Genomic DNA, 13,250 nt, shown 5'->3' on the forward strand with positions numbered 1-13,250 from the left:
ACAAGGTCATCCATGCGATATCTTCCGAGATAGCCACCTTCTTCAAAAAATACATGGCCTCCCCCTACTACCATCAACTCAGCCCTCACTCGCATATCCTCCATTACCCACACATCTTCCTTAGCCCCCTCCATCCCTATGTAACAAGGACAGGATTCCTCTTGTCTTCATTTACTACCCCAGCAGCCTCCACATCCAACATATTGTGCTTCATAATTTCTGCCACCTACTACGTGATCCCACTAACAAACACATCTTCCCCTCTCCTCCCCACTCTGCCTTCTACAGGGACAGCTCACTCTGTGACTCCATCATTCACTCTTCTCTTGTCACCTACCCCTGTGACCTCAAGAAATGCAACACAGACCAAAAGTCTTCTTCACCACCCTATCTACATGAGAATCCACCTTCAAGAACGATGAACCATTATTCCAACAGGGCAATGAAGGCATTACCAAGATCTCTCAAGATCATTGTATTCATTACCATGCCTCAAACAAAAAATCCATTATTTTATGTGTAAAGGCAAACATTTAATAAATTTTAGAAATGCCATTAACTGCCAAGTGCTGATAAGGTTGGTTGATATTTACATTTAGTATGTATATTTTGTGCTTTTTAAACCAACAGTGACCATGCTTGATTCTTCTGTTTCCCTTAAATAGTTATAAGATTTTTCATGTTTTTATTATTTTATTGTGCACCCTTTCCAGTTATAGTTTTGTCTTTTAAAATAGACACCAAACTTTCTGATCCTTGTGGGTGTACATAATCCTTGTTTAAAATAATTGATTTTGAAAATTTATTCAAGTCGTTGTCAAGTATCCCAGAATATCGGCATAATTGGGCACCCATTGTGCATAATAGAAAAACAGCCCCATGCACCATTTTAGCACCTTTAGGGTGTTTGGGACTGGGAGCTCCATAAGGAGTCGCATGTGGTGGGGTCCGGGGCAATGACATCATGTGTCATGACACAACCAAGAAGGGCCAGACAATCTGTGTTGAACACACACATGTTCTTAATGTATGTCAAGTTGAGAGACTTTGCCGTACTCAAGAACTTAGCGAGGTTCGCGTCGTGGTCTCATTGGTTGTGACCGCAGATGGTGACATTGTTGAGATAAGGGAATGTCACCATCAGCTTGTGCTCCTCCACCATCCAATCCATGACCCTCTGGAAAGCAGAGACCCGTTAGTAACACCGAAAGGCAGCCACAAGAAGTGAAAAAGTTTGCCATCGGCCTCAAAACCCGTGTAGAGCCGGCCGCTCGGGCAAAGATGGAGTTGATGATAAGCTGACTTGAGGTCATTGGTCGAGAAGACTCTGTATTGTGCAACCTTATTGACCAAATCGGCTACTTTGGGTAGAGGGTACGCATCCAACTGGGTGAAGCAGTTTGGCTATAATCAATCACCATCCGGGACCTGCCTGCCCTTCTGACCAGAGGACCTGTGCCCTCCAGGGGCTGAAGCTAGGAGCTATGATCCCCTCCACCAAGAGTCGCTGAACCTCGGCCCAGATGAACGCCATATCCTCCGTGCTATAGCGTCTACTCTTGGTAGTGATCAGTTTACAGTCCGGAGTGAGGTTTGCAAACAGTGATGGAGAGGCCACTCGCAGGGTGGTGAAGCTGCAGGACGGTGCCAACAGCTGGGTGCTGGATTGTGGAGGGAAGAGTGTCTGTAAGCTGCAGGTTATAAACAGGGAGCGGGGGTTGGGGCACCCCAAACGCCATCGTCACACTCCTGAACTAACTCTGGAAGTCGAGGCCCAGGATGATCGGCGCACAGATCTGGGGCATGACCAACAATAAAAAATCTTTATGACACTCCCACTTCCCCCCACCGTCAGAGACATCAGACAGTACCCCCGAATACAAGTCCGCTCTTCTTACGCTACCATCGAAACAGACCCGGTCATCGGCCAGATGGGGATCGAGAGTCTATGGGCCACCTCAGGGTGGATAAAACTTTCAGTACTACCACTATCAAAGAGGCAGTTCCATTTGTTTTCATTCACCTCGATCTGCATCATGGAGTTCGTGATTGGGTGAGGGCTGGCTTGATCCAAAGTGATCAATGCCAGGATGGGTCCGTCATCTTCGTCGTCAGTAGGGAGGCACGAAGCCCATGCTGCCAATGCTGGTGAAGAAGGTGGTCATGATGTCATCGGGGGTGGAAGTGATGTCACTGGTGAGGGTTGCTGCTGCGCAGAGGATGGTGGCGGGAGCGGGTAAAATGGTGCTCACCTTACCGTACACGCGGCTGACACTGGAAACTCCTTGGCCATACACGTCGCGCTGCTCTGAGACAGGGCTCTGGACCTGCAGACATGTTAATAGTGGCCTTTTTTCCTGCAGCTCCTTTCACGGGGCAGAGATGTCGCGGATGTCTTGCCTGTCCACAGAAGTTGCACCTCAACAATCCCAGTCCTACTGCAGCCGCAGTCGCGTCAGCTATCCACGACGCGGACTCCCAGGATTGCGGCCTTTGTGGTGGCGCGTACTGGGTAGGCCTACTTCTGCCCGCGATCGACTCCATGTGGCGCTGGGCCGAGTCTAAGGTACTGGCCAGTTGGATTGCCCATTTCAGTGGGAGTTGATCCTCCTCGAGGAGACATTGTCAGATATAATCCGACCTCAACCCCGACATGCAAGCATCCCGGACCAGATCTTCCACGCACTGGGCCCCCAGCACAGACACCATGGGGTTCCCCAAACAGTCTTTTCCTAGTGTGATCAGGGCTTGAACAAACTCTTCTACCGACACACCAAGCTGCTGTTTTCTGGATGCCAGGAGGTAACGGGAGTAGACCTCATTGATCTTGGGCTTGTATAGTGCCCATAGTTCAGCCATCGCCTCTGTGTAGGTCGTGCAGCTTCAGATGGACTGGAAGGCCTTTGGGCTGACTCTTGCCTGTAGGACCTTTAACCTTTTTTCGTCCCAATTGATCACTCCAGCAGCGGCCTCCAGGAAGTTGTTAAAGCAGTTGACCCATTGCTCGAAGAGCTCTGATGCACCCGGGACTTGGGGATCCACTTCTAGCCGATCAGAGCACAACAACTTCTCCATTACTAGAGACGTTAAAATTTGTGTGCAATAAATTGTTGGGCACTGACAATGACTTGAGGGGAACGATAGGCTTTATTGCACAAAAGATTTGAGCTGGCCCGGATCCAAACTAGGGAAGTGTCGGGAAGGGAAAGGTGGCCCAACATTTATGGCCTGGGTCCCAGGAGAGGAGTTCAGGTAAGAGTGTCATCAGGGGGCAGGCCAGCCTGAGCCAATTAGCATAAACAACCCATACCATTACACTTTTATAAGCTGTTTAACTTTCAAAGGATTTGGGCTTTGTAGGTTGAGCCAACATTTAATTGCCCATCCAGAACTTCACTTGAAAAGGTGATGGGGTGCTCCCTTCTTGAGCTGCTGCAGTCCTTGAAGTGTGGGTACCCACAACACTGTTAGGGAGGGAGTTCCGGGATTTTCACCCAGTAATGGTGATTATATTTCCAAATCAGGATGGTGTGGCTAAGAGGGAAACTTCCAGGAGGTAGTGTTCCCATGCTTTTTCTGCCCCTGTTCTTCTAAATAGTAGAAGTCATGGGTTTGAAATGAGCTGTCTAAGGTGTATTGTTGAGTTTCTGCAGTGCTACAGGCAGTACAAACTGTTGCTACTGTGCTTCGGTGGTGGATCGAGTGATTGGAAGTGGATGGGTGTCTATCAAGCAGACTATGAAGTCTTTTATGCTGTCAAACCATGTTATTTAAGCTTCATTCATTGAGGCACATAGAACATAGAACAGTATTGCATAGAATGGACCCTTGTGCCAACCTACGTAAACTATTCTTATCCCATCCCAACATGACAGCCCATAGTCTTCTATTTTTCTTGCATCCATGTCCCTAACTAAGAGTCTTTTAAATGTATGTGTTCTAGCAGCCTCCCCTACCAATGCATTCTCAATGTAAAAAACAATTACCTCTGATGTCTCCCCAAAACTTTCCTCCACTCTAAACACATATCTTCTGATTTTGGCCATTGCAACTCTGAATAAAAACTGGTGGCTGTCCACATATCGATGCCTCTCATAATCTTATAGTCCTCTATTAAATTGCCTCTCATCTTCCAACTTGCTCTGAGCTCAATCAACATTTCTTCATAAGAAATGTTTTCCATTCCAGACAACATCCTAGTAAATCTTCTGTGCACCCTCTCTAAAGTTACCATATCCTTCCTATAATGAGGCCACCAAACTGAACACAATATTCGAAGGCAAGTGGAGTTAAAAAAGAAAGTGTGCAGATGTTGTGATTGTAGTTTACTCCAAAATGCTGGATAAACTCAGCATTGGACATCAATCTTACTCTTTTAGATCGTTTGTCATCTGTGACTATGTTTTGCTCTTTGCTAAAAGATGGAAAACAGAAATGATTAAACAAAACTTCAGGTCAAATATTTCACCTTTATTTCCAGTGATTCAGATATTTTAAACCAGTGGTTTTCAAACTTTTTCTTTACACTCACATACCACCTTAAGTAATCCCTATTCCATAGGTGCTCTGTTATTAGTAAAGGATTACTTAAGATGGTATGTGAGAGGCAAGAAAACCACTGTTTTAAACTGATGCTCGATTTTTCTTGAACATTCATCTGAATACTACCATCAGGCTTTTCTTAACAAAATCCTAAACCTTGATTTGAAATTCATAGCATATTGCATTATTGCATGGATCTGTGATGACTAGATAATCTGATATAATCCATTTTATCTTGAATATTTTGTAAAACCTATAAAGAGAAATGATTTAAACAACCAGATGTGATCTAGAATTATATTATAAATGTACTGAAAGGAAATATTCTGTAATTTATCATGGCAAAATAATTGTAAGCTATATCTCCGATTAAGCACTAAATGTGGAAAGTAGTCAAGACTCATTCCTGTACATATTTTATAAATAATTCAATGTTTTTGATTGTTTTTGAGGCATCGAAGCAACGATGTTAAATAATTCAATTTATGTTTTATTTTTGATTCATGGAAGTACCATTTGTTGTGTGGAATTAAATACGTGAAAGGCGTAGTTTAGAGCAGCTGTAACAATGAATAATATTACAAATCCTGATGTAATTTATCTTTCTTTCCCTGTGTTAAACCCCTCCTTCCATTTTGCATTTTCTTTCTCTATCTGCTGCTTTCCTTTCTCTCGAATTATATGTGGTCAATCTAATAGTCTTATTTGATTTCTTACTATTCACAGCTACTTTTGAATTTGATGGAATCCACAGATGAAACTCTGCAGGAAGCTGCTGCCAGTTGCATTGGAAACATTCGAAGGCTTGCCCTGGCTAATGAGAAAGCCCGCTACAAATGAAAACAGTCCGTATTCCACATTTCCTTTCTTAGGACTGATTACCTGCGCAGGTATAAGAAAAAAATATTTACTAAGTACTGCTGCTGGATGTACATGAAAAACTTGCTTCAGGATCTAAAATAAACTGATTAAAAAAAACACAATCAAAGCACCAAAGCAGTGTCTGATTTCCTAAACATCATATGGAGGTAAACAGAACTACTGGAGATTAAAACTATATTTTTTCTTTTAAAATAGAGAATGTAATTGGGATTTTGAAAAGTGCTTAGCAGTTACCTCATGAAAATCTAAATGAATGAGAGTTTATCCAACAGCAGATTTGATCTCTCCCGCCCCCTTCCATAAATATATAGCTGTTCTCCATTGTGTGTGGCTCCTTAGTAATTTAAGGCTATCATATATAATTTCTTTCATACATATGCTAAGTAATCGTAAAACATTCCTCTGCTTCTGTAATTCACAAGAGAAGTCTGAATACAGAAGCAAAGATTTCACATCTGTTATTGTGTTACTGTAACTGAGAACTCCAAACATCTGTAGGATTCACTGCTCAGGGATTAATTGGTGCATCAGTTTAAAGCTTGCAATTTTTTAAAAAACATTTCACAAGTGAATTTGCCAGCATAGCACAGTAACTAAATGCTGCTTTAATTACATCTGCAGTTTATCAATCAGGTGCCAGCTACTGGAAAATGCATTTTGTAAAAGTATTTCAGTTGAACACAGTTATGATAAATTTTAAAGGAGCAACAAAATGTGATATTAAACTTATCAAAATAAGTTATTGTAGATGCAGTTGCACTGTTAGAAAAATGTTAAGGTTCTGGAAAAAGTGTTAGATTTGTTAGAGTTAGATTTGCCTTAGTGTTCACAAAGTGTGCTGGGTAAAAAAAAACATTTTGTTTTCAATTGCATCTTTTCATGTTCTGCTTTTGTAAAGTCATAGAATGGGTTATAGAGTCATACAGCTCAGAAATGGGTCCTTTGGCTCACCACATGCCTACCAGCCAATTTATCCATCTACACCAATCCTATTTGCCGATATTAGGTCTGTATCCTTCTTTGTCTTGCCTTTTCAATTGCCTATTCAAGTCTAAATGACTCTTAAACATAGTAATTGTCTGATTCTTTAACTGTATTTTTCTTTTTAACTATACCCTGCATTTTTATTACCATTCTATTTTCTTCCACTGATGCTGTTCAACCCACTGAGATCCCCCAGCAAATTGTTTTAAGCTCCAGATTCTAGAGTCTCTCATGTGTACCCTGCATTTTGTTTTATTTTCACACACTGTCTTTATTCTTGAACTACCTGTGTACTATCTGGATATTGTCTTGCCTGGATAGCAAGTAAAACAAAGCTTTTCACTCCATCTCAGTACATGTAACAATAAATAAGTCTATTCAATTCAACCATTCTTGGTGTAAAAATGTCTCACTATGACAATGTCTTGTCATTGCCTTCTTTGCATAGGAAAGTGATGGTTAGCACCTTAAAAGTAGTTTTCCTGCTAGCCCAGCTCATAGATTGAAGCACGCTTATCACTGTTCTTTTTTTCTCCTCTTACCAGGAAAGACCACTCTGTACCCATAGGATTTCTTTCAGTGAATGAACCAAAATTTAGTTTAATCCATCCATTGAAAGCAGTCACTCGTAAGAGTTAGGAACAGGACTTAGACACGTACCCTGTGGAGCGAAGACCAGTGCTCCATAGCTAACTTAACAGAATACCAGACTGCAACGGCTTTATTAAGCTGTGTGCTGGTAATTAATGCAAAATTAACTTATTGGACTGTGTATGAAAACCAACATATTAACCAACTTCAAACAACTATAATAAATACCTTCCAATTACAAGCAGAATTTGGAATAGCTAACAAACAACTTGGTCAGCGTAAAGTGGAAATTATATTTCGGATTTCCATTACATATGATTACATGTTTGTATTTCTGAACAAAATATGTTTCTGTCTGTGGTAACTGAAACAGTTGTAAACAGATGTATAAGGAACCCTTTATATTTAGTCACTGCACACTTTCCTTTTCTAGACATTTGCAGTGGAAACCCAAAATTGATTGCTGTGGTTTGTTACTTATAATACTACTGCCTTGATTTATTAACAGAAAATGCCACATCTGACATAAAAAACACAAGAATATGGTACTTTTGGCTAGCTTTACTAAATGTGAAGTTTTGATGGAGACAAAAGTATGCTTATAACATTTTATTAAATCTTCAACATCAGGTTTAAAACTCTGGTTGTAAGTCAATACTGAAACATTTTGCCAACTATAATACGTATGCACGTATTGGCCTGAATTGTGCTGACTGATTACCACCAGTACCTAAGAATGTTAGCATGCTTTAAACTTCTGTGCAACTGACTGTCCACTCTATTGATAGATTTCCCTATTGATCCCTGTAGTGGAACAATTTATGCCCAGTAGAGGGTCTGGTTGCACTTTATCTCCAGCCATCAGACTTGTGTCAGAGAAGCCTGTCATATGAATAGAGTCGCTGACTATATGGAGAAAGGTACTTTACTATGTTAGTTTAATATTTTTAAATTATTGCTTTGTATTTCAATTTAACAGTTTAAATCAGAACCATAGAACATTCCAGCACAGTGAGAGGCCCTGTGTCCCATCTTGTCTGCACCCAGCTATTTCTCTACCAAGTCCCATTGACCTGCGCACAGATCAGTGCCCTCCATATCACTCCCATCCACGTACCTATCCAATTTTGTTTTAATGTTGAAATCAACTCTGCATTTATCACTTCATCTGGCAGCTCATTGTACATTCTCACTGCTCTCGACGTGAAGTTCTCCTTTCACCTTTCACGCTTATCCTGTGTCCTCTATTTTTCTCTCACCTAATCTTTGTTTAAATTTTTTTTATTACCTTCAATTATTTAAATGTATTTGAATAGTTTCTAAATGTTTCTGACTGCCATATTCAGTGTTCAGAGCCAGCTCGGCTTTGTGAGAAGTCTTTCGAGTGTTTGCTGATCCTCTTCTCTGGCCCTTCCACACCTAGAAAAGGTAAGTGTGGGTGGATTGGGATCACAAATTGGTCCACTTCAGCACAAGTAGTGATAAAATTATGTTCCAGTTTTCTCCAATTTTCTCAAGAGTATTATGACTAAACCAGATGCTCATTTATATGCAGCCATTTTCTTCCTTTCATCTCTGTGTATTAACACACTTACATTGCAGTATTTAAATAGATTATGGCTCATGATTAGTAATCATTTTTGAAATGGTAGCATGGATACTATTCCGGAAATGGATTTCCTTCTTTTCATATTTTCACTTGTAATTCTAAGGGACCAAGATTATAAATGTTGGTTTTAACTATTCTTTCATGTGTCAAAGTATATAAAATAACAGGAGAAAGGGAAAATGTATATAAACTTGCATTACATTATCCATGTTAACATTATTTTAAAAAATGAAGCTAAAATATATTAATCAGTTTGGATGAATACCAATGAAATTTTGGACAACAGTCTAGAGTCAGATCAACTAGCACTTGTTTCTTTTTGGTGCTAATCATACAAAAATCAATTTTACCTGGATCAGATTATGGTAGCAATCATTTCTAGATGAAAAGGTGCCCGTGGGGATATTGCAGTGAGCATTTCTCACTGTAGTGTGTTTAAATTTATCCTATCATCGGATGTGGATATATTGATATTTAGTTTTCACAATGCCCATTGCCTTCCTGACATAAATTGGAGGTCAAAAGTACAATATACAATCATTATGAAACGGTCTCCGTATACTAGCTCATTTCTTTTATCCAGTTGCTGGGGGACAGTCAGGTGACTGACTGGGCAGCTTTAAAACAGACTGTAGGTTGTTGAAATACCATCTGAAGTCCGCTGAGTGCACCAAAACTAATACGAGTGTTTTCTCGTGCACTTAGCTGCTGGATTGAATATCTCAATAATGGTACTACAGTAAGCATTCTTTTACTGGGGTTGTAGTAGGGCCAGAGATGAACACTCAGGATGAGTCAGGTACCTCATGATAAAAGGCAAAGACATGCCAATCTGTGAAAAACCTACTCTCAGACCCACCACATCCCTACCATGACCTCTCTAATGAACAATGTGTTTCAGTTGTCAAAGACTTTGAACACTAAGATATGTGGCAGAAAGAACTACAGAGGAAGTCATTGATTGCATGGAATATGAAGCATTCTTCTCATAGCAAACTCCAGAATTAGAGTACTCAAAGAAAAGCAGGAGGCCCATTTCATCCTCCAATAGTACGTCAATCTTTTCAATCTTCTTCAGCATGATGCTGAAACAAGCCATGAAAGACCTCAAAAATGAAGACGCTGTTTACATCCGGTACCGCACGGATGGCAGTCTCTTCTATCTGAGGCGCCTGCAAGCTCACACCAAGACACAAGAGCAACTTGTCCGTGAACTACTCTTTGCAGACGATGCCGCTTTAGTTGTCCATTCAGAGCCAGCTCTTCAGCGCTTGACGTCCTGTTTTGCGAGTCTGTAAGTCCAAACACTCCTGAGCGAGCGGAGCTGTGTGCACCCCTGGTGTGGGCCATCGATCCTGATGTCACTTTCAGACACGAATGGCTTGACCTCGTGCGCGACCTGGGAGTCGCCATCTTACCTGATGTCTCTTCCACCTTCCTGGATGACATCACTTCCACCTTCTTCCTCCTCCTGGATGACATCACTTCCACATTCTTCCTCTTCCTTGCTTGGTACGACCGCATGGTCAACATGGAGGCCGCCATCATACCAATTGAGGCTCCCCCCCTGACAGCGACAACAATCCAGTCCTGGCCTCCATGTTACTGAACCAAAGCAGCCCTCACACAATCGCCCACTCGATGATGGAAATTGAGGTAAACAAGAAAAGAACTAACTGACTGTTTGACATTAGGAGCATAGAGAGCTTCATCCATCCAAACACTGCCCACAAACTCTTTCTGTCAGACCCACGAGGGGCAAAATCTCAATGGCCGCAAAGGACATCTGGGGGTATTTTATAATGTCATTAACAGTAAGGGGGTGAACATTATGATAATTTCCATTTACTTGTGATGCCACAACTCTGTGCACTGATTCGCCTAGGCCTCGACTTCCAAAGCCAGTTCAGGAGTGTAATGATGGTGTTCGAAGGACCACAACTGCCCATAACGGTATACCACCCCCAACTCATGGCACCCCACTCCCACTACAGCCAGCCCCTGCCTGCAGCCTCTCCACCCTCCGCAAACCTTCTCTGTCATTATTTGAGAACCTGACCCCAAACAGCAAGCCCATTGCGACAAAGACCAGGAGCTATACCGCTGAGGACAGGGCATTTATAAAGTCCAAGGTGCAGCGACTCCTGATGGAGGGGATCATAGCCCACAATTCTAGCCTATTGAGAGCCCAAGTCATGGTGGTCAGGGGCAGGAGTAAACTGTAGATGATGACTGACTACAGCCAGATGATCAACCGATTCACACAGCTGGACACTTACCCCCTTCCCCGGATAACTGACATTGTCAATAAAATCACCCAATACAGGGTGTTCTCCACTATTGGCCTGAAGTTGGCATACTACCAACTCCCACTTTGCCCAGGTGACCACCAATATACCACATTTGAAGTGGATGGCAGGGTTTTCCATTTCCTCTGGGTTGCCCTTCAGAGACACTAATGGCGTCTCTGTGTTGCAGAGAGAGATGGATCAAATGGTAGACAGGCACAAACTGACGGCCACTTTCTCCTACCTAGACAATGTCACCATCTGCAGCCACGACCAGCAGGACCACGACGCGAACCTTGCCAAATTCCTCAACACTGCAAAGTCCCTCAATGTGACTTACAATAGGAGAAGTGTGTGTTTAGCACTACCTGCCTGACCCTCCTTGAATGCATCGTGGCACATGGTGTCATTACCCCCAACCACAACTGCATGCCCCCCCCTCATGGAACTCCCGATCCCACACTACTACTAATCCCAATGGTTCCCAATTATGCCGATAAAGCCTAACCCCAGTAAGATCCACAAACTTCCCAATATCGGCAGAAGCCCGGGCTACATTCACCCAAATTAAATGAGACATCACTAAAGCCACAATGTAAGCTATGGATGAATCCATCCCATTCCAGATGGAAAGTGATACCTCTGACTTCACACTGGCCACCACTCTCAACCAGGCAGGCAGGCCAGTGGCACATTTTCCCCCACACCTTCCATAGCCCTGAGACACGGCACTCCTCTGTCGACAAGGAGGCACAGGCAATCATTGAGGCAGTACACCACTGGCATCATTACCTGGCTGAGAAAAGATTTACCCTGCTAACGGACCAACGAGCCGTGACCTTTATATTCAACACCAAATTGCAGGGTAAAATCAAGAACGATAAAATCCTGAGGTAGAGAATTGAGCTTTCCACCTATAACTATGATATCCTATAACAGCCAGAAAAGCTCAATGACCCACCAGATGCCCTATCCCAGGGGGCATGTGCCAGCATGCATCGCAGCCACCTCCAGTCCCTCCAGGACAACCTCTGCCAATCCGGAGTCGCAAGTCTGTTCCACTTCATAAAAGCTCGGAACTTCCCATACTCCATCAAGGATGTCAGGTCTCTGACCAGATACTGTTGGGTCTGCGTGGAATTTAAACTGAAATTCTTCCGGCCCAACAAGTCACACCTCATCAAAGCCACACGCCCTTTTGAACAACTCAGTATCGATTTCAAGGGGCCCCAGCCCTCGTCCAACAGGAATGTCTATTTTCTCAACCTCATCAACGAGTTCTCCAAATTCCCCTTTGCCATTCCCTGTCCCGACATGACCTCAGCCACTATTATCAGGGAACTCTGCAGCATATTCACCGTCCTTCGGTACCCGAGCTATATCCATGGTAATCGGGGGTCTTCTTTCATGAGCAACAAGCTGCAGTAGTACCTGTTGGCTAGAGGTATAGCCACTAGTAAGACCACAAGCTACAACCCCAGGGGGAACGGCCAGATGCTACCAACATGACCCCATATGAATGCATGTTTTCCTTCCCTAGGAGGACAGCGAACAGAACCACACTGCCTCCCTGTCTCTCATCTCCGGGACCCATCCTGCTGTGAAAACACACGAGGGGCCATAAGACTGACCTATTGGTTGAAGAGGTGCAGCTTCTGCACACCAACCCTCAATATGCCTACGTGCTGTACCACGATGGCCATGAGGACACAGTCCCTGTCCAGGACCTGGCACATGCCGGAGACTCCTACCCACTCCCCACCCCAGCCAACCCAGATCCCACCTACACCTACATCACCCCCCTCAGGGTCTCAGTGCAGGTTAGCAGCACATCCCAGGCACCCACACCACACGCCCCAAACCCCCTTCCAGCTGCTCTGACTACCACAACTGCCTCCACATACAACCAAGCCCAACCTCCTACAGAGACAACCCCACCTCTCCAGCCTCAAGACACACGACCAGCAAAGGAGTCGACAAGTACACCTCTGGCAGAGCAGCGCAGGTCACAGAGGCAGAGGAGACCACCCGACCAGCTGAGCCTCTAGGATTTTAACCCAGCAGGGTTTTGTTTTAAAGAGGGGGTGAATTCGGTGATATGTATATACTGCTGTGTATGAATGGCTGGCCCGCCCACTGGTGACTCGCTCCCTAGTAACTCCTCCCCCTGTGATTTGGCCATAAAGGTCGACCTCCCTCCCCCTATCCATTCATTTGAACACATGGAGTCAGGTCAGCTACAATCTAAAGTGTATTAAAGCCTATCATTTCTCGCTCTCAATCTTTGGAGTCATTGATAGAGCATATCAAACCATTTAGTGAAATAGCTTTCTCAAACTGTTAACAGTCTTAAG

The 13,250-nt window shown here is 43.4% G+C and overlaps 1 protein-coding gene and 1 long non-coding RNA gene across 4 annotated transcripts in view; one reads left to right on the forward strand and one right to left on the reverse strand.

Moving 5' to 3' along the window:
• The window catches only part of odad2 (outer dynein arm docking complex subunit 2), a 355,511-nt gene extending 349,958 nt beyond the window's left edge, over window positions 1–5,553 (forward strand). For 2 of the 3 annotated variants that reach the window (XM_069914511.1, XM_069914512.1), the window contains one exon: window positions 5,269–5,553. In XM_069914511.1, the coding sequence (XP_069770612.1) occupies window positions 5,269–5,382 (114 nt within the window). In that variant the 3' untranslated portion in view covers window positions 5,383–5,553. The remainder of the gene's footprint in view (window positions 1–5,268) is intronic. The other variant, XM_069914513.1, reaches the window with a different exon arrangement.
• LOC138751771 (uncharacterized) overlaps window positions 1–13,250 on the reverse strand; it is a 692,174-nt gene that overhangs the window by 611,791 nt on the left and 67,133 nt on the right. The gene's annotated exons all lie outside the window — the stretch shown is intronic.

This window comes from Narcine bancroftii, chromosome 1, assembly GCF_036971445.1.
Source record: "Narcine bancroftii isolate sNarBan1 chromosome 1, sNarBan1.hap1, whole genome shotgun sequence".
Classification (NCBI taxonomy): domain Eukaryota; kingdom Metazoa; phylum Chordata; class Chondrichthyes; order Torpediniformes; family Narcinidae; genus Narcine; species Narcine bancroftii.